At 38.7% G+C, this 20,906-nt stretch overlaps 2 protein-coding genes across 6 annotated transcripts in view; both read left to right on the forward strand.

The window, feature by feature from the left end:
* LOC141406087 (ATP-binding cassette sub-family G member 1-like) overlaps nucleotides 1-20,906 on the forward strand; it is a 51,757-nt gene that overhangs the window by 7,750 nt on the left and 23,101 nt on the right. For 3 of the 4 annotated variants that reach the window (XM_073991132.1, XM_073991135.1, XM_073991133.1), the window contains exons 2-4: nucleotides 127-244; nucleotides 9,777-10,112; nucleotides 10,181-10,419. In XM_073991132.1, coding sequence (XP_073847233.1) covers nucleotides 127-244; nucleotides 9,777-10,112; nucleotides 10,181-10,419 — 693 coding nt within the window. The remainder of the gene's footprint in view (nucleotides 1-126; nucleotides 245-9,776; nucleotides 10,113-10,180; nucleotides 10,420-20,906) is intronic. The other variant, XM_073991136.1, reaches the window with a different exon arrangement.
* LOC141406102 (ATP-binding cassette sub-family G member 1-like) lies at nucleotides 11,428-12,504 on the forward strand. Of its 2 annotated transcripts, none has more exons than XM_073991181.1 (3): nucleotides 11,428-11,588; nucleotides 11,648-11,904; nucleotides 11,990-12,504. In XM_073991181.1, the coding sequence occupies exons 1-3, from the start codon at nucleotides 11,567-11,569 to the stop codon at nucleotides 12,392-12,394; spliced, it is 684 nt and encodes a 227-aa protein (XP_073847282.1). In that variant the 5' UTR covers nucleotides 11,428-11,566; the 3' UTR covers nucleotides 12,395-12,504. The 2 variants fall into 2 exon arrangements, with proteins under 2 accessions (XP_073847282.1, XP_073847281.1); XM_073991180.1 differs by having other exon boundaries at nucleotides 11,428-11,575.

Genomic DNA, 20,906 nt, shown 5'->3' on the forward strand with positions numbered 1-20,906 from the left:
AATACATGTGTTCTACTTTTTTTACCACAAACGCTTTGGGAATACGGACGTATCTAGGCATGCCTCAGAAAAGCGCTGTATTAATTATTTAAATCAATTTTATTTGTGTTTTTGCTGCTGTAAAAGGTCAGAAACAAATATTAAAAGGTTTATGTGGTGAATTTCGTGCTGGAGAAGTAACAGCTTTCCTAGGACCATCAGGATGTGGAAAAACAACTCTAATAAATGTGTTGGCAGGTTATAGGTGAGTACAATTACAAGTATTCTGTTGTATATTAAAATCAGTCGTGCGATTTTAAAATTCCTTTTTTTTAGTTACTGATTGAAAATTTCAAATAAAAGTTGACAGCATTCTTGCGTTTGAATTTTACCGATTTTTGTCGGTAACTCAGAAAATGAGTTAGATAATCGCACGGCAAATGTTCAATTTTTCGGCAGTTGGTCCTAGTATATTCATTCACCTTTTCAAATTTGCCATTAACCCACTGTTTATGTAACTAATTTTTGTTCGTTCGTCTATATTCGTAATCCATAGGTCAGCCCCCAGATGACATACAGACCTTTGTAGACACGTTCCCTATATACATAGTTAAGAATTCCTCATTTAAAAATCAGCCGTGTACATTTGCACTAAGGCGAGTAAATCAACCTACAAAATGTGACAATTCGTGTGAAAAGAATAAAAATTGAAAAAAACTTTACAAACTTTACCCAAACGTTGGATGTGTTTTCAGCTTAAATGTGGTCTATAGAGCGATTTCTTTAAAATTTGTATGGGACCAAAGGCGAATTTGTATACATGCTTCTGTGTTTCGTGCACCCCGCAGTGAAGACATACATATGTTTCCAATCGAGTCACTATACTCTTCAAATATTTTCTTCGTGTTTTCTCTGTAACTGATTTGGCATTCAAGATTTGTGACGGGTTTATTTTGTATGAGAGCTTCTATGTACTGCGTTACAAACACTCCGCAATTGTACCCACCATCTTGATAGTCAATCGATGGAATTATAAGAGTCCAATCGTCAGCGTTATATTTTTAAATATTTTGAGAAATCTCTCGGCTGTGGTAATTCTGCGGCCAGGTTCGTATGAATTTAAATGGTGGAAAATTTTAATTCCTTGTGTCAAGGTAAACGAGGGAATAATGATGCGAATTCAGTATTGGTATGAATATTTTGTCATATGTATGTAGTTGTAAAGTAACATCTCCTGATTTGTAAAAAAAATATTCACCTTCATAACATGTTGTCGTGAAAGATTTTCTCTCTTTATCTCGGATTGTTAGTATTTTAGCATATATGTATGTATATCAACTATAGCATTAAACAATTGCTGGCCATCTTCCAAACCTTCAATTTCATCCATTCCAATGATTGTAAAGTATAAATGTATATAAGTATAAATGTATAAGCCTTCGTATTTGTATATTGCATAATGTCTTGTGGTTCGAATGTTCCTTGAAAATTTTTGGAAAGTACTGAGCATTTTATTAAAATCTATATACTTAGGTAATTTGGCTTTTTCAATATTTGGGGTACGCTCCCATACATTTTCTGCTTCTAGGCTTTGATGTACATCGTTATATTCATCCTGTATATACTTAGTTCTCTTAATTATTAAACGTTGTCGTGGTCATTTTTATCATCGGTTTACTTTTTGTGGCTCTATCTTTTTTATTTTTGTTTTTGGATTTAAATAAAAGTGTCTAATTAATTTAAGTTTGGCTTGTGCATAAACATATGATTTGCGAGTGTATTCTGTAGCTCGAATATGCATGTTTCTTCTCAACGTTTTGTTTTTATTTATATTGAAATAAGATTCAGCGGGGCTGTTGGCAATGCTAGTATTTTCCTTGTCAACGAAGCGTCCCATTATATTAGCCCATAAAGGGGCGTAGGGTATATATTTTGTTAAAACTATTTTTGCAAAGTCCTCATTATAATACTGATTATGTTTAACATCTTCCCTTATATTTTTCTTTACATCACAGTACATTTTTAAGGCACGTGTGTAAAAAGGGCTATTTTTATATATGTATTGACAACGGTTTAGTTTCTATTTTGGAAGTATCAATGTTAAAAGAAATCATACTCTTATGGTCTGTTCCAGTACTGCAAGAATCTACTAATTTTTACTATTTTTTTCCGATAACATAAAGGAAAAAATTTTATCGTAGTAAAAAGTAGTAGCTTTTTGCAGGTTCTGGAACAGAGCATTAATGTTAGACTTATCGATATTTTCAAGTGCAGATTTTTCATCAATCGATTTGTCACAATTTTCAAATTTAACGTTTTCCGTTTCAGCGTCTTCATTAAACTCGGTAGCTTCACCAGGAACAGTGTGCACTTTAGCAGGAGTTCACTTTTCAATTATCTGAAGGGATTTTAAAGCATCTTTAACAATTTGTGAATTCGTAGGGGTTAATAAAATTATAAATATGTATGTTTTGAACCCAAGCATAGAACTGATAGAAATCACTTATGTTAATAGCCACATATACTTGCCATTTCAGGTATTGGACAACTTTGACTTCAAAATGAAATTTTTGAATGTCGTTTACGACAACTTTCATGAAATGAGAGCAGCATAGTTGAACAATTGTATAAGACGGTTTTTTATTTTTAGAAATATTGACGTAGCAGCAGTTTAAATATTTGTCCATCGTTCATATATTGTGGATTTTATTGAATGTTATTAAAATAGAATTTATAGTTGGTCGACTTCAATCCGTACATATCCTTTTGGCGATGGGGCAGGTAATGTCATGTTTAAAACAATATGTCTCCATATATTGCAAAAATCGTACAATGTCGCACATATACGCCTCAGCAATGATAATTAAAACACCAGATTTTCCGTCCCTGCTTTGTCTAATATAGGATATTAGACTGTATAAATAAATTATTTTGGAAGTTTCTTCAAACACTTCCGGTGCTGTCGAAAAATAAGGTATTTCTGCTTAGTTCCATGATTCGCTGTTTCCTTACTTTTGTTAATTATTTTTGCTCCTTGGTAAACAAGTAAATGTTGTGAACTGGTGCATATTGTATATAACCAGACCAATTTTTGTCTCTCTGCTGTTTTATGAGATCGTAAAAGTTATCCTTATCTCTGTCGTTTTTTCTCATTTCCTCGGCTTTAAGTTTTCTGACTGCTTCCTGGATTAATAAATGCTGGTTATTGCCAACTTCCCATAAAGCTTCTGACATTTTATATAGACTGACATTTTATATAGACTGTATAAATAAATTACATATTTTGGAAGTTTTGTCAAACTTTCTTCAAACACTTCCGGTGCTGTCGAAAAATAAGGTATTTCTGCTTAGTTCCATGATTCGCTGTTTCCTTACTTTTGTTAATTATTTTTGCTCCTTGGTAAACAAGTAAATGTTGTGAACTGGTGCATATTGTATATAACCAGACCAATTTTTGTCTCTCTGCTGTTTTATGAGATCGTAAAAGTTATCCTTATCTCTGTCGTTTTTTCTCATTTCCTCGGCTTTAAGTTTTCTGACTGCTTCCTGGATTAATAAATGCTGGTTATTGCCAACTTCCCATAAAGCTTCTGACATTTTATATAGACTGACATTTTATATAGACTGTATAAATAAATTACATATTTTGGAAGTTTTGTCAAACTTTCTTAAAACACTTCCGGTGCTGTCGAAAAATAAGGTATTTCTGCTTAGTTCCATGATTCGCTGTTTCTTTACTTTTGTTAATTGTATTTGATCCTTGGTAAACAAGTAAATGTTCTGAACTGATGCATATTGTATATAACCAGACCAATTTTTGTCTCTCTGCTGTTTTATGAGATCGTAAAAGTTATCCTTATCTCTGTCGTTTTTTCTCATTTCCTCGGCTTTAAGTTTTCTGGCTGCTTCCTGGATTAATGAATGCTGGTTATTGCCAACTTCCCATAAAGCTTCTTCCATTTTATATAGACTGACATTTTATATGGACTGTATAAGTAAATTATTTTGGAAGTTTTGTCAAACTTTCTTGAAACACTTCCGGTGCTGTCGAAAAATAAGGTATTTCTGCTTAGTTCCATGATTCGCTGTTTCTTTACTTTTGTTAATTGTATTTGCTCCTTGGTAAACAAGTAAATGTTCTGAACTGATGCATATTGTATATAACCAGACCAATTTTTGTCTCTCTGCTGTTTTATGAGATCGTAAAAGTTATCCTTATCTCTGTAGTTTTTTCTCATTTCCTCGGCTTTAAGTTTTCTTTCTTCCTGGATTAATAAATGCTGGTTATTGCCAACATCCCATAAAGCTTCTGGCATATTATATAGTTGTTGGTCCCTCCATGTGGAAGGTTCTACATGTCGAATGGCTTCCTTAGCAATATCTCCCTGTAGGTTGCACAACTGGTGTTTTTGTTCGAAAGTTGGTGGGTGTACAACTTCCGGCTTCGTTGTGTACACGCAATAAGCATATAGGGTTATGGTTTTATTTTTGTTCATGCGTCTACTGTTACTGCAAACTTTATTTACTGTTTTAACCTTTTCACGTACAAAATCTTGGATGTATCTGTTGCAGTCTCGTAGAGGTCTGGCAGCGATATAGCCTAAGTACTGATCTTCGATTTTTGAAATGGCTATTGTCTTGCGAAAAGTAAACTTGTCACCTAATTCTTCTGACTTGAATTTTACTTCTACATTGGGCACATTGTCTATTTTAATTTTCTTTCTGACTGCCAAGTTATACTCTTGTAACGCTGGATCCACCGACTCTGGCGTTACATCTATAAGGTTTCCGGATTGTGTAGAAGAGAGAATGTTGCTTTTGGTAACTGTCGTACTGTATTCGGACTCGAAAACTTCGGAATGAGGACTTTTTCTTAAAGTTTTTCTTGGTTCAATAGGAGTCGATTGTCAAATTTTAACATCTAAAATTTCCACTTTATTATTAGGAATACTTTTGGGGCTTTTAATGTCTGTACTATAATTAACGTTATTGTCCTGAACAAAATATGTTCTTACTTCTTCATGGCTGAATAAATTTTCTACAAATTCATCAAATGAATGCGATTTTTTTTCTTGGTATTCGTGGATATTCCTCTCAATATTCTAATTATATTAATCCTCTCAATATTATATAGATTTTCTATTCTGCTATCTCCATCAAGGGTAATAACCCCTATTTCATTTGACGTAGAGGCAGCGTTAGTTCTTAATAGTTCAGGCAATGTTGATCCTTTTTTTACTTTCTCCACTTTTTGCGGCGATGTTGTCCAGGGTCTGGATTCTTGTTCTATGAAAAATTGAAATGAAAAATATTTCCTTTATAATTTTTTTCATTTGACAGTTTCCTCCTTTAGAAAAGTTTTCATTTCACATTTTCATAGAAACAGAATTGAGCCCCTGGATAACACCTTTGACATCTAGAGGATCCACTTTGCTGTCTAAATCAACGCTAGGTCTTGCTATTTCAGGCAATGTTGATCATTTTTTACTTTCTTCATTTGATACAATTTAGAAGACTTTCTGCGGAACCTCCCCCTGGAGTAAAGGTGAATAACTAACAGCAGAGGTGGATGTATGATTTGCCTCCCCCTGGAGTAAAACTACATTGTACACGTATATTGTTGGTGATTCATCAAGCTTCTTTTCAACACGCATTTTCTTCTTGTGGGTCATCTTTGGATTCGAATGCGGCAACTGGTTGTTCCAAGAATTACGCTGTGCTATTTATTTTGTTGTCCTCGGTTATTACTCACATATTGTGGTTAGTGCGGCCATGATACATGGACACGAGTTGGGCGCCAATATAACATCGTGCTGCCTTGGAATGGACAGCAAAACACAAGCGAGGATTGGTGTAGACCAAGGCACATAGAGAAGGTAGCCGATTCGGTGAATTGCTACAACAAAGTAACTTTTGCCGTAACATAATATGTCAACATTTGTAAAGAAAATCAATTCGCCTTGGCTCTTAAATTTGCAGCGAATTTGCTTCGACCAATCAGAACAAGATGTTTGTTTACATTTCAGAAATACAACAATTTGTTTTGACATTTCATGTTCAATCAGCTGGCGTGAGTCGGCAACCTTATGGTGTAGGTTATTATTATGATGTAGACTGCCGGATGAGCAAATTGTCTCATTGTGATCTTATCTGATAGCTACATAGCGTGTTAGAATGGAAATCACTCCTTGTGGTGTTAACTGATGGTTATGTTACGCGTTAGACTGTAGATCACCAACTGAGCTACATTATTGAATTTCCAAATTGAATTTCTAAATAAATAAAATAAACTTTAACATTCAAAAAGGATCAGTCACAATATGAAAGAGGAATAGTTACAAATTCACAATTACATACTTACAAAAAAAAAACTGTTCCTATTGAAATGTAGGAGTTTAACTCCTGCCTTTTTCTGTGTCAGCACCCGCTTGATATGCAACTCCACATTCGAGCCGAAACTCTACTCGCGGTTGGGGTCTAAACCACAGCCACCGCGATGATCCCACAAGGGGGCCAACACCAACTGCCAGGCCAGATCTGAAGATCTGGCGGCACCTGGCACTCGCGGTACCAGAATATAGCCTCCGGTCAGGCTTCGTGGCCAATCACCACTACCAGTTGGACTCCAAACATTCCTGGTGACCTCCTCCATTTAAGCCAGCGGAACAAACATACACGACTGGGCCACAAACAATTAACATGCTGTCCTCACGTACTGCACAATGGGCGCACAGGGACCGCGGCAACGGACAACAAACACAGTAGACGAAGCCACCCTCACGGATGACCGGCACGACATCCACACCAGGACCCGACGATACCCATATTGACTAAGTCCCTAATGTCATCATAGTGCCGGCATTCCGTCAGTATATGCCGCCAGTCCTCAGTCATCCCACACCCATATAAATCAGTCCCGGACAGGCCTCTCGCTCCCAGGTCAAAGGGCAGGTCGCCAAGTAGCACCGGCATTGCGTCCGTAGACACTTCCTACGACCAACAACAGATTCTGCTGCGGCACAAAATTCTGGCGCACCATATGTTGCACAGGCAACAAAGAGTCAACCATATATGGTGCGCACGAAACGTCTGCTCAAACCCCAGTCGGTCCGCAAGACCCTACTAACCATACCAGCTACAGCATTTAACTTGTCCTTCAAACGATCAAAGTTCGGCAGGAAGTTCATTCTCTCGACCATCGTTATCCCAAGGTACTTGACTTGCTTAACATATCGTATGCCGTAGTCACCAAATCGAACGTGGGGAGGTCGACTGTGCGCTAATCTGCCTTTCAGCAGCATTAGCTCAGACTTCTCCTCGGTCACTCCAGACCCCCACGATGCCCATGGCCTCCTCAGCACGACGTTCCAGTTCGACACGAGTCTCACCTTCGATGATGATGAGATCATCAGCATACGCACAGATCTTGAAAGTGGATTCTAACCCCCGCAGCAGAGAATCCATCGTGAGGTTCCAAATAAATGGACCACAGATAGACCCCTGAGGGCAGCCTCGCTCCACATCTGTCCAGACCGTCTAATTGGCTCCCACGACACAAGCCCGAGAACCAGAGAACAAACTCCCGACACTTGATCTCAGGCAGCTTAGCGAGCACGCTATCCCACGAAAGGAAGTCAAATGCGCCTTTAAAGTCAACAAATATGCCTAAGACATATTTGGCGCTTGACCCGCTCAGACTGTTCTGCACATGCATCCACCGTACCTCTACCCTCGACAAAGCCGAACTGATCCGGTGAAGGTTCCACGTCGTGGCACTCCCCAAGCCTTGCCACCATAATCCTCTTCAGCACTTTTCCAAGCACTGAGAGAAGGCTTATGCACCGATACGAGCGAGGATTACTCCTTACCCGATCAGGCGACTTGAGGAGCACCACGACGCGAGCTTCCACCAAGAACTGACCCAATATACTAAGACATGACCTTCCAGATGACTTTATACATCCTTCCGGTCATACCGTCTATACCTGGCGATTTTCTACTTCTAATCCGGCAGATACTGCCGGAAGTCCGAAAGCTCAAACGTACATACTTCGTGGTGCTTATTGTGGGTACCTGCCTACCCCACAGTGCTCTTAATCCGGGTGAATACAATGCGTCTACCAACGCCCCCGCACGGAAAGTACGAGTACCAATTCGCTCACACGCATTTGGACGTGATCGCCACCTTGGTTAGGAGCGGAGCCTATCTAAACTCCTGCCTTTCTATGGGTCAGGCACCCGGTTGATATGCAACTTCACATTCGAGCCGAAATTCTACCCGCGATTTGGTTCCAAACCACAGCCACCGCGATGTTCCCACAAGGGGGCCAACACCAACTGCCAGGCCAGATCCGAAGACGCGGGGGCACCTGGCACCCGCGGTACCAGAATATAGCCTCCGGTCAGGCTTCGTGGCCAATGACCACTGCCAGTTGGACTCCAAACAGTCCCGGATTGGTGACCTCCTCCATGCAAGCCAGCGGATCAACCTACAACACAAGACCACAGACAATTAACATGCTGTGCTCACGGACTGCACAATGGGGCCACAAGGACCGCGGCAGCGGACAACACAACACAAACAATGGACGAAACCACCCTCACGGATGACCGGCACGACATCCACACCAGGAAGAACGACGCCGCACCAACTCCAAATCTCTTCCAACACCAACACGCCCCAACTGTAGAGATGACTATGCGGAGGAATTACCTCCACTAAGTCTAGTCCTTCTCCTATCAAACACTTCACGTGCATACCTACTTAAACAACTAAAGGCCCGACTGTCTCCAAGTGCCCTACTGAAATCCCACCCCGCCCCTCCATACGTTATACCCATATTGACTAAATCTCTAATGTCATCATAGTAGGGACATTCCGTCAGTATATGCCTCCAGTCCTCAGTCATCCCACACCCACATAAATCTGTCCTGGACAGGCCTCTTGCATAGAAAAATGCATTTAGAGAGCCATGCCCCCTCAGTAAGAATCCCAGACTCATGCTGAAGCAGAAGTCTGGGCGGTCCAGTACGAACGTTGCGTCACGAATAAATTCGTACGTCACCCGCCCTTTGTCACTGTCCGTCCACCTAGTCCGCCACCTAACAGCAGCACGCTCCCGAAGGATTGCACTGCGCAGCCTAACATCCGCCTCCACCAAATCAGAAGGCCCGAGCCAATCATCCTCAGACAGCTGCGAACCACGCTTCAGCTTGTACAGAACCGTCCTACATCTCGCTTCCAGGTCAAAGGGTAGGGCGCCAAGTAGCACCTGCATTGCGTCCGTAGACACAGTGCGACACACTGGCAGACATGCTACCATGACCACTCGTTGACACGACAGGAGCTTTCTACGCTCAACAGCAGATTCAGCTGCGGCACACCATACAGGGACACCATATGTTGCACAGGCAACAAAGAGTCCGCAATATATATGGTGCGCACGGAACGTCTGCTCAAACCCCAGTCGGTCCGCAAGACCCTTCTAACCATACCAGCTACAGCAGTTAACTTGTCCTTCAAGCGATCAAAGTGCGGCAGGAAATTCATTCTCTCGCCCATCGTTACTCCAAAGTACTTGACCTGCTTGACATACCGTATGCCGTGGTCACTAAATCGAACATGGGGAGGTCGACTGTGCGCTAATCTGCCTTTCAGATCCAGATCTGTACGATTCCCGAATTTGATAGTGTATGGGACGCTTAAAATATGGATTTCTTCAAAATTGTATTTTTATAGCCACACACATATGTATGTACGAGTGCAAAGTTTTAAAAATCTACAATTTTCGTTTCAGAATTAAGCGTGCAACGGATAACATTTTTATTAACGATCGGCCACTGAATAGAGACACATTTTGTAAAATTTCCCGTTATGTCCTCCAGGAGGATCGTATGTCTCCATATTTTACAGTTATGGAGACAATGATTATGGCTTCCAAGTTCAAATTAAATCCTCGCTGCAACCAAAAACAACGTTCTGCCACAATCGCATCACTTTTGGAATTTGTTGGCCTGCAAGAACAGGCAAATACAAAAATATCAAATTTATCAGGCGGCCAACTGAAACGGGTGTGCATTGCAGTGGAACTAATTGCTAAACCCGGGGTGATATTTCTCGATGAACCAACAACGTAAGTTGAAGACTATTTTAGGGTTTTGGGAGTTTGTCTTTCGATCTAATAAATCTTTCCACTTTTAGAGGTTTAGATGAATCCACAGCCCATCAGTGTTTGTTGCTGCTAAAACAGTTAGCACAAAAAGGTCATACTGTCATATGTACCCTGCACGCACCTTCATTTCGATTGTTACAATTGATTGACAATATTTATATAATGGCTGACGTGCAGTGTGTCTATCAGGGTGCTGTTCAAAATATAGTCGAGTATTTGGAACATTTTGGTCTGAACTGCCCGAGTCATTATAATCCAGCGGATTTTCGTAAGTATTTTACTATGATGATGATGATCATGGTCCAACTAATGGGTACTTTACACGATATGTTTTTTACATATGAGTTGTCACTTCTCCCATACAAAATGTATATGCAAAGTGACAACTCATATCTAAAAAACATATCGTGTAAAGTACCCATAACCGGGATTGGGATTAAAGCAAAATAGTGTATTACAATTTGCTGTGGGATATGTTATTGGGCAATGATTCTAAGCGTTAGGTACGTTACAAAATTCTAACATAGCCTCTACGTCCATATTTTCTTCATATAGTCATCGAAGTCACAAGTCATGCCTATGGCAACTTTCATGATAAAATGGTAACAGCTGTAGATAATGGCAAAGTAATTGATTGGCGCCCAAATAATGGACAGATACAAAATAATATTGTAAAACCAGCGCAAAATCCTAAAATGGCATCCGATATGGAATTAAATGATTCCATTCAAATTTCATGGTGGTTACAATATAAGTGGCTAGTGCAGTGGATATTTACTAGCACTTGTCGTGATAAGGTAATTTTTAAAGCTATTTGATGCACAATAAAGGGTTCATACAACATCCGTGTTCTGGCCAGCGGCTGCCAACTCAGTGTACATACATATGTTTGTGCGTATTTTTTGGCCCGAGTCGGGACGGAGGAGAACGCAGGACCAATATGAATGTGCTCGGTTTGTCAGACCCACCACACTCAAGCTCCGGTGAGATGCAATAAATGTGGAGTGTATCGAGATTTTTCTGCCTTATATATTCTTGTTGACATACACATACATATTTTCTTTTCTATAGCTCAATATTGGCTTAAGAGTATTTGCCCATCTATTTCTGTCTGCATTAGTGGGCGTGGGATATCTTGGCGTTGGACAAAATGCCTACTGGGGAATGTATAACTACCACTTTAGTATGCTTTCGGTGGTGTTTTGTGCCTTTACAGCAGCGTCGCCCATAATATTTCCATCAATACTACAGCATATGTGTATGCATGGGTGAAAAAAACAACAACCACATGATATTCATCGTTTGTTTATTTACACTTACACTGTACGTGAGAGAGAGAAGCAAATGCAAAAACAACTCAGTGGGCGCCCTCACTATACTTCTTTGCAAAGACAGCGCGACCCTGCTTTACAGCAATGTCTCCAGTAATAGGATCAAGTATTGGAGTTGTTCTGCATTTTTAAAATCTTATAATATTGTACCCCATTTTATTGCAGCTGGATCCGAAATTAAATATCTGCAAAGACAAATCTACAATCAATGGTATTGTCTGAGTTCATACTTTATGGCCCTGTTAACAACACATGTCGTGATGGTTTTGATTATGTCAATATCGGCTTCAGCCATTCTCTATTTCACTACCTATCAGCCGCTGCAATTCTTTCGTTTTGCATTATTCACGGGTATCATTTTTCTCACATCGATGGTGGCATCAAGTTGGGGTTTACTATTTGGAACTAGACTAAAGCTGGAGGTGAGATTTGAAGGAATTACCACAAAACCGCTCAAACAAAATTCTTACTACAACTAAAATATTTGTCCACACTTTTTGTTTGCAGCACGCTTTTTTCATAGGCCCCTCCTCAATTGCAGTATTCATTATTTTGGGCAATTATGCTACCGAACGGGACTACTTGAATTTGTTTGAAAGAATTGCCATGAATAGCAGCTATTTGCGTCACTCGCTGGAAGGTATATTGGCGGCATTGTTGAAATTCAATCGTCCCGATTTGATATGCCCTTCAACGGAAATGTTCTGTTTAATGACAAAGCCACAGAGGCTGCTGAAACTAGTTGGTAGTTCACATGTGGATTATATCCAATCGGTGATATGGTTATTGGGTTTCTATAGTCTCTTTACAGCAATTTCTTATTTAGCACTCAGATGGCGTCTAATGGGTTCAAGAGTATCACATTTGCAGTTACAATCATTCTTAGTGCGTTATTTATGTTTGCGCAAATAAATATTATGGGTTATTTATTGGGTTTATTATTCTACATACATATATATTAATGTAATATTTTATTTTATATGATTTGTAATAAAAAAAAAACAACTAAATACATACCTAAATTAATAGCCTATTTCTATAATAGCTTTCTGTCGGGTTAACCTTCTTAACAGCTATAACTAACTCTCAGCGCGACGTACAAAAATTATTCACCAACCTACCACAACAACGCTCTCTGAGCGTCCGTATTACCCAAATACGTTGAGTCCAAAATCACATTTAAAACACAAAATCCGCGACCGAAGCTTACTTAAATGTTTTCATTCGTAAAACAAATAATTTTCCTTTGCAATTAATTGTATTTCATGTTTTGTTGGGCTTTTGTTTTTAAAATACCAAACATACACACATACAAACAATAACGTTTTGTCAAAGTTAGACTTTTTCAACTTAGAAAAAGTATACGCTCAACGTATTTCGGTAGTTCTCATAAGAATACATGTGTTCTACTTTTTTCACCACACACGCCCTGGATATACGGACGTATAAAGGTATGGGCCTTATGAGGATTTGTTTGACGTATACACAATGGAATTGACGTTTGAAACCCATTGGGTTTGTTAATATGTAAACGTTATGTGTGTGCATTTTATGCTCTGTTCCGGAACCTGTAAGTATGTAATATTTTTGAAAATTTAACAGCTCTTCCATGGCATACATAATAAGTAGACTGCGGAATCCTATGCAAATGCATATATGGTTAGGATGGTCGTAGAGAAAATCTGATTAGACAGAAACTCGTTTTATTACAAAATAAAACGTATTAGGCCCAGAAATTTTTGCATATTCTGCATATCGTGCATATTTTGACATATTTGAACATATCTGCATAAAAAGAGCATATGCAAAAATATATTCAAGGATTTGTGGTCTAAATATCCTACCAAAATGGCTGAAATTTGGTATTAAGTCTTCGTTAGGGGTATGCAACTTTACAACTGAAATCTGTCCGCATAGGTCCACGTCTTCATATAGGCCCCATAGAAAGGTACCTACCGATAGTCGGTATTTTGAAAGTTGTAGCTTCAATATCCCACCGAAATGACTGAAAACTGGTATTTAGTCTTCGTTGGGGGTATAAAGCACTCCACCTGAAATTTGTCGGCATAGGTCCACGTCTTCATATAGCCCCCATAGAACGGTACCTACCGATATTCGGTATTTTGAAAGTTGTAGCTTCAATATCCCACCGAAATGACTGAAATTTAGTACTTAGTCTTCATTTCCAGTATTAAACTTTCTCCCAGCATTTTTTCGGTATAGGTCCACGTCTTCATACAGCCCCCATAGAACGGTACCTCAGGATTTTCGGTATTTTGAAGGTTGTGGCCTCAGTATCCCACCGAAATGACTAAAATTTGGTATTTGGGTTTCGTTGGGGTATAAAACTTCCCACCAGAAATTTCTCGGTATAGGTCCACGTCTTCATATAGCCCCCATAGAACGCTACCTACCGATATTCGGTATTTTGAAAATTGTAGCCTTAATATCCCACCGAAATGACTGAAAATTGGTATTTAGTCTTCGTTGTGGGTACAAAACTTTCCACCTGAAATTTTTCGGTATAGGTCCACGTCTTCATATAGCCCCCATAGAACGGTACCTACCGATATTCGGTATTTTGAAAGTTGTAGCTTCAATATCGCACCGAAATGACTGAAATTTAGTACTTAGTCTTCATTTGCAGTATTAAACTTTGTCGCCGCATTTTTTCGGCATAGGTCCACGTCTTCATACAGGCCCCATAGAACGGTACCTCAGGATTTCTGGTATTTTGATGGATGTGCCCTCAATATCCACCCGAAATGGCTGAAATTCGGTATTAAGTCTTCGTTGGGGGTATAAAACTTTCCAACTGAAATTTATCGGTATTGGTTCACGTCTTCATATAGCCCCCTTAGAACGGTACCTCCCGGTTTTTGGTATTTTGAAAGATGTGCCCTCAATATCCTTCCAAAAAGGCTGAAATTCGGCATTAAGTCTTCGTTGGGGGTATAAAACTTTCCACCTAAAATTTGTCGGCTTAGGTTCAGGCCTTCATATAGCCCCCATAGAACGATACCTCCCTGTTTTCGGTATTTTGAAGGTTGTGGCTGTGGTTATACATTTCTCTATTTTATTGACTTGTCTGAAGAGAATTTTAAACAGAAAAATTGTACACATAGACATTTTTGTACATATTATTGAAATATTTGTTGCATAAGAAAATATGTAAAATGCATAAATTTTGCATATGCAAAAATTTATGCATTTTGCATAATTTTGCATATGTCATATGTTTCGATTGCAATGTAATCAGAAGCCAAAAATATGCCCAGTCCCAAAATTTGACATTAATCGGACCAAAAATAGGGGTTGCATAAAATTCCGCTGTCTAATAATAAGAGAGGTGGGAGCCAAATAGATACGGTCTGTTGAGTGACGCGTTGCGCGTTGAAAGCAACAACATGAAAAAAGTATAAGTGATGCCAATGTTCTTGAAATTTTCATTCTTGGTCTGTTCCTTTACTTTTAAAAATGGTAACAGTGGCAAAAAATGGTAAAAGTGGTGAACTGCTCCCATATAAGTTGCGTGCTTCTTAAAGTAAAGGAACGCTTTGCAAGTTAAAAATCGTAAAAAATGGTAACCTCAGGTACGTAAAGGAACAGAGCATCTGTTTTTGTAGTAACGCGGCGCTCAACAGACCGTATGTATTTGGCCCCGTAGCATTAGAAAAATCTGGTATGGCGACGCTTGCACTTTTATAAATAACTCAATTGTCAATTGAAATTGGAAATAGGGATACGTAAAATCGATTTCGGTTAATCGATTATTAACCGTAAAATTTCCAAAAGTCGTAGTCGACTATTGACTGTGCGAAAACCGAATAATCGATTATTCTTAGTCGACTTTCGGAGTCAACTATAATCGAAAAACCGATTATTGCAATTCATTGCGTATCCCTAATAGGAAAGTAATCCATAAATTTGTACGTACGATAAGAGGCATTTTTTATATTTAAAAACTGATAGTTTTCAAACTTTATGTGGATAATTTTTCGTTAATTTACAGATTCACACTAGGATTATAATTTTTTGCAAATATGATAAATGTCATTGCATAATCTTCACTGTTGTTAACGATCGTTTTTGGTGCATGAAACAAGAAAATAGCTTGAAATTGAAATCATATGAACTTGCAAAATACAAACGTAGTATGCATTTCTGAAAATAAAACATATGTTATATCTTACAACTACTAGTCTTTTCTATTTTAATCTTAAGCAAACATATGTATGCCTACAAATGTTGATTGAATGAAGACAACAATATTATATGTTTGCATGACTCTACCTCTATTATTGTGCCATGAGTTCTTCCTTTATAAATTTGTCAACAAATTCAAGAGTAGTCCATTGGCCTGTTCCAGATCTGCAAGAATCTACTAATTTTTACTATTTTTTCCGATAACATAAAGGAAAAAATGTTATTGTAGTAAAAAATAGTAGCTTCTTGCAGGTTCTGGAACAGAGCTCATATTATAAATAAATTTATGGTCTGTTCCAGAACTGCAAGAATCTTCTAATTTTTCCGATAACATAAAGGAATAAATCTTATCGTAGTAAAAAATAGTAGCTTCTTGCAGGTTCTGGAACAGAGCATTAGTTCCCATTCCCAAATCTACTATGTCCATGGGCTCAATTCTGTTTCTATGAAAATGTGAAATGAAAACTGTTATAAAGGAGAAAACTGTCAAATGAAAAAATTATAAAGGAAATATTTTTCATTTCAAATTTTCATAGAACAAGAATCCAGCCCCATATCTACATTAGCCAATTTTCCTTGCGGCAATTGTCAGTTTTTCGTTGAGGGCGAAACCTATAGATCTGCGTGTTGCGTGTGCGTTCAAAAATACAAAAACAAAATACATGTATTTCAAATTGAAAACAACAACAAATACATGTATTTTGTTTTTGTATTTTTGAACGCACACACAACACGCAGAGCTATAGGTTTCGCCCTGAAACAGGGTGGCACAGGGTTACCATATGCCTCACCACTCTCTCTCTCTCCTACAAACTGGCAATTGCCACAAGGAAAATTGCCTTATGTAGATATGGACATAGTAGATTTGGGAATGGGAAACCAATTTATTTATAATACTTTCTTATGTGGCTTACCTAAATAATTGCGTCTTGCGTTTGTGTTATTCAAAACGTAATACATGTGTTTTGTTTTTAATAACGCACACGCAATTATTTAGTTAAGCCCCTATAACTATACCTTATAATCTAAACAAAGTCTTATGTCAGACTATAAAAATTTTCAATGAAAACGTTTTGATATTTTCTTCCAAATTTCATTGACGTCTACACACATGTATGAAATCATATGAAAATTTTGATATTATCATTGCTTTGCATTGGTTTGATAGTTACGAATTTAAACACAAAGAATAATTTCAGATTACAGAACCTTGTGTACAGAGTTTCACCCCCTTCACACCTCTTGCCTATAAACTCATTTTCACGTACATGAAAATTTTCATAGTCTGGCATAAGACAAACATAACCAGTGGCTCAATTCTGTTTCTATGAAAATGTGAAATGAAAACCTTTATAAAGGAGAAAACTGTCAAATTAAAAAAAAAAAAATTATAAAGGAAATACATATTTTTCATTTCAAGTTTTCATAGAACAAAAATCCAGCCCCTGATGAACATTGAGCGTATTATGCTAGTATTGGTAAATGGTAACACATTTGGTAGAAATTTAAAGCTCAGAAGGTCTTCTACCAAGCAAAACAATTTTAAGTTGTCAATGTGGAGTCTGGATTTCACTGCATGTTTCATTCAGACCACATGGTTTCCTGAAAAGCAGCGACATATGTAATTTCCTACTTACATCAACAGAACATTTGTTCCATAAGCCGAACTAAGAAAACATCTCCATTCCTCTGTTTTTGTTGCTATATTTTGCCAATTCGGGATTAGAGTTGTGTCGTTCATGAACGAACGGGTTCCAAGGAACGATTCCGTGAAAAGAACGAACGGATCCGTATCCAGCACATTCGTTTATGTCGTTCATTTAGATCCAATGTGTTATTCTTTGGCACGGCGGTGCCGAAGTTTTTCGGCAATTTACACACATACGACCCGAATGCATAGAAAGAGCGTACGAAAGACAGATAATGTTTTGATTCGTTTTTGTTTTGTAGCGTGCGTACTGTTTAGTTGGGCAACAACAAATTCTCCAGTTCGATAGGATAAAATGTTGAGGTGAGGGAGGGGAAATCCATAGGTTAGACAAACGATAGCTCAGGTTACCGTATGTTGAGCAGTGGAGGGAGACAAGAATAAGAGAAATAAAAACAACCAGTATTTATTCTTAATATAAATATAATTGAAGTTTATTGTGATTCTTTTCAAACAACAAAATAGATTACCTTTTGTAAACGGTGGTAGTGGCGACAGAGGCATTTTAGTAATAACGCGTAGACGTTATTCTTCAACAAATGACTAATGACAAGTGAACGCAGAGGTTCTAAGTGATCGCAGAGGATCTCATGTCATATACTAATACATTTACAAGTTATTCCAGTGAGAGCAAAGTGTAACAAAGTGAGCAAACCGACAACAACCGATGCCCAGCGGCGATCCGCACACTACGGTATCCGCAGAGGGAATTGTAGAGGAGATGCCAGTGCGCCAATCAGCATCCGTGATTGATCGAGCAGGGGAAGTTGAGGGACAAAGTATCTAACTTATACATTGCCGCCCACCTTGATACACGTAAGCGTGGATCAACAAATAAAAGATAGGAATAGTTTAGTATAAAGATAAATACAATTCTTCAAATTAGGATTAATGAACGTAAATTCAGATTCCCAAGTGGGCTATAGTTCAAATTAGTGATTTCTATAAACGAATAATTAAGAAATGATCGACTCCGATATTCGCTCGATTCAAGAATATGGAAACGAGTCACTGAACAATTCAATTTTAGTTTTCAAGATGTAATAGCACAAGCGATTTATTTCAAAAATTGACTATTGAGGTCGATTTTCAATATTACTATCGGTTGCGAGGTTATGTGCTAGGGGCGGTACGAACTGAACCGGTAAGGAGGTACCCGAAAATAGATTTTTGGGCCAGCAGCGAGTCTAATACAATTTTAGGCGGTTCAGCTTCAAGTATCTTGGGATACAGATCAGCACCAAGTAGCAATTCTATTGGGCTGTCATCGAAAGAATCCGCTAATTCTAAATTAGGAATCCGAGCTTTTAATTTCGATATGTGTGGAGGCGAGAACAATTTCTGTTTGACGTAAGGTAAAACTACTGCCGATGTTTCTATAATTCTAGACGATTTTTAGGGGACGACAACTTAAGAGAACAAACTTCCCTTGGTGTACCAGATTTAGCGTTCATAGTCACAGGATGTGACGAAATTCCGATTGAATTTTAAAGTTTTTTAGATAAAATTGTTACCTCAGACGAAGGGTCAACAATTGCGCGTGCAGTGTACATTTTACCATTGTGAACTATATTTACTTTTGCGGTTCCCAAAAGCACACTACTATCTGGGGAATTGGGAACCGGGTGCTTGAGATTGTTTTTGTCCGATGTACAACCAGGTTCTCGGCTTTTGACGTTTGTAAAAGCCGGAGAGGAGCATGGGCGCGACAAAGAAGAAGTAAATACTTGACTTTTGACCTTAGTAAAAGCCGGATCTGAATTTGGTGGCGACAACTTACAATCAAAGGCTCGACTTTTGACATGTTTAAAAGCCGGAGAAGAGCTTGGTTGCGACAAAGTGGAATTAAGTTCTCGACTTTTGACATCAGTAAAAGCCGGAGATGTCTTCGACGTTGGCGAAGCAACAATTTTTCGAATTTGTGGCCGGTGGAGAAGGCTGTGATGTCTTTGCTTGCATGTGTTGCAACTATGTTTGCTGTTACAGTTTTTAACAGCATGACCACGACATAAGCAATTTATGCAATAATTATGCTTTTTCACAATCGAAAATTTGTCCTCAAACGATAGTTTAGAAAACTGGGGGCAGAGTCGCAAAACATGTCTCTGATTAGGACAAATTGGGCAACAAGATTTCTGGGCTGAATTATTCAATGAAGTTTTTGATTTGGACAACGATTTATTGGGGGATCTAGATGGAGCAACATTCTTGGGCGACGATTTTGTCAGTTGATTCCCGTACATGTTGTGAATACAAACCAATGTTTGTATCCTCTCTGTGAGAAAAGCATCTAAGTCTCGCGAAGAAGGCAACGAAGACTTGTTTTTGATACTTTGCTCCCACAGAGTCAAAGTTAACCTTGGCAAACGCTGCAAACAAATACAAACTATTATTGGATCCCAATGATCCGTGATGACGTCATAGACGGTCATTGCAGCTAGACAACTATTAATGCCGCTTTGAAGAATTTTCAAATCAGAACTGTTTCTTTATTAAAAGAAGGGAGATTAAGCAATTGCTGGATGTGACTATTTACCAAAACACGCTTATTGTCGTACGTATCCGACAAAGCTTTCCACGCTAAGGGGAAACTAGTGTTGGTGAGTGGAAATCTCGAGACGATTTCCCGAGCCTCACCGTCGGTTTTCTGCACTAAGTAGTACAGACGTTCAATGTCTGAAAGACGTGAATTTTTAACAAATAGAGTGGTGAATATGTCCCTGAAAGATGGCCAAGACATAAAATCGCCAGCGAAAATATCAATGTCGATAGGTGGTAAAGGCAGACTATGGGTATCGACAGTTGACTTGGAATGGTTTGCAAGAGGGGCAGTAGAACAATTTGTGGGTGTGATTTGAGGAGGTGAAGGACAGACATGTGAAGCATCAATCTGCAAAGAGACAGACTCCCTTAATAGAAAACCAGTTGAAGCCTGTTCAGAATAAAGGGCGAAGTCGTCAGTCTGGGTACTACACGATCTCGAATTTGCGTAAACTGGTGACATTTGAGATGCAACAGTTTGGGTGGTAGAGAGCTCAGAGGCCAAAGCTAGGGATTCGGTCAAATGGAAACCTGACGGTTGTGATTCTTGACAGACATTCAATGGTGAAGTACTGCCAGCTGATGTTTGGGGGATAGAACTGGATGTAGGAGAGGTGGTAGAAGAAACTGACGCTTCTAAAGGGGTCGATGGGGGAGAATGATTTCCATTGCCAGATGATTGTAATGCACTGAATTTCTGATCAATGGATGATGAACAGTTAAGGTATGCCTGATATGATCTGCTGTATTTCGCAGGAGCATTTATACTACCAATGTCTGCACCACTATTTGTTGTGAGATAGATTAAGCACTCCTCATAGGCGAATTTTGCCTTGTTCCACAAATTCTGAAGTTCAGAGGAATATATCTGTAGCATATGTACGCTATAGCAATTCTCTTTGCGTAATTCGAACGAAGCATCGAATTTTACGACTGCCTCGGTAGCTCTGATGAAGCGTGTAAGAGGTG

Source organism: Musca autumnalis, unplaced genomic scaffold, assembly GCF_047663935.1.
Source record: "Musca autumnalis isolate F117 unplaced genomic scaffold, ASM4766393v1 scaffold_5, whole genome shotgun sequence".
In the NCBI taxonomy this organism is placed as follows: domain Eukaryota; kingdom Metazoa; phylum Arthropoda; class Insecta; order Diptera; family Muscidae; genus Musca; species Musca autumnalis.

What these genes read in the sequence shown, in the direction of transcription:
- LOC141406102 (XM_073991180.1), top strand. Translation starts at nt 11,440, where the DNA reads ATGATATTCATCGTTTGTTTATTTACACTTACACTGTACGTGAGAGAG. An exon ending in GCTTTACAGCAATGTCTCCA is followed by an intron (nt 11,576 to 11,647) that starts GTAATAGGATCA and finishes ATTTTATTGCAG; the next exon opens with CTGGATCCGAAATTAAATAT. An exon ending in GAACTAGACTAAAGCTGGAG is followed by an intron (nt 11,905 to 11,989) that starts GTGAGATTTGAA and finishes TTTTGTTTGCAG; the next exon opens with CACGCTTTTTTCATAGGCCC.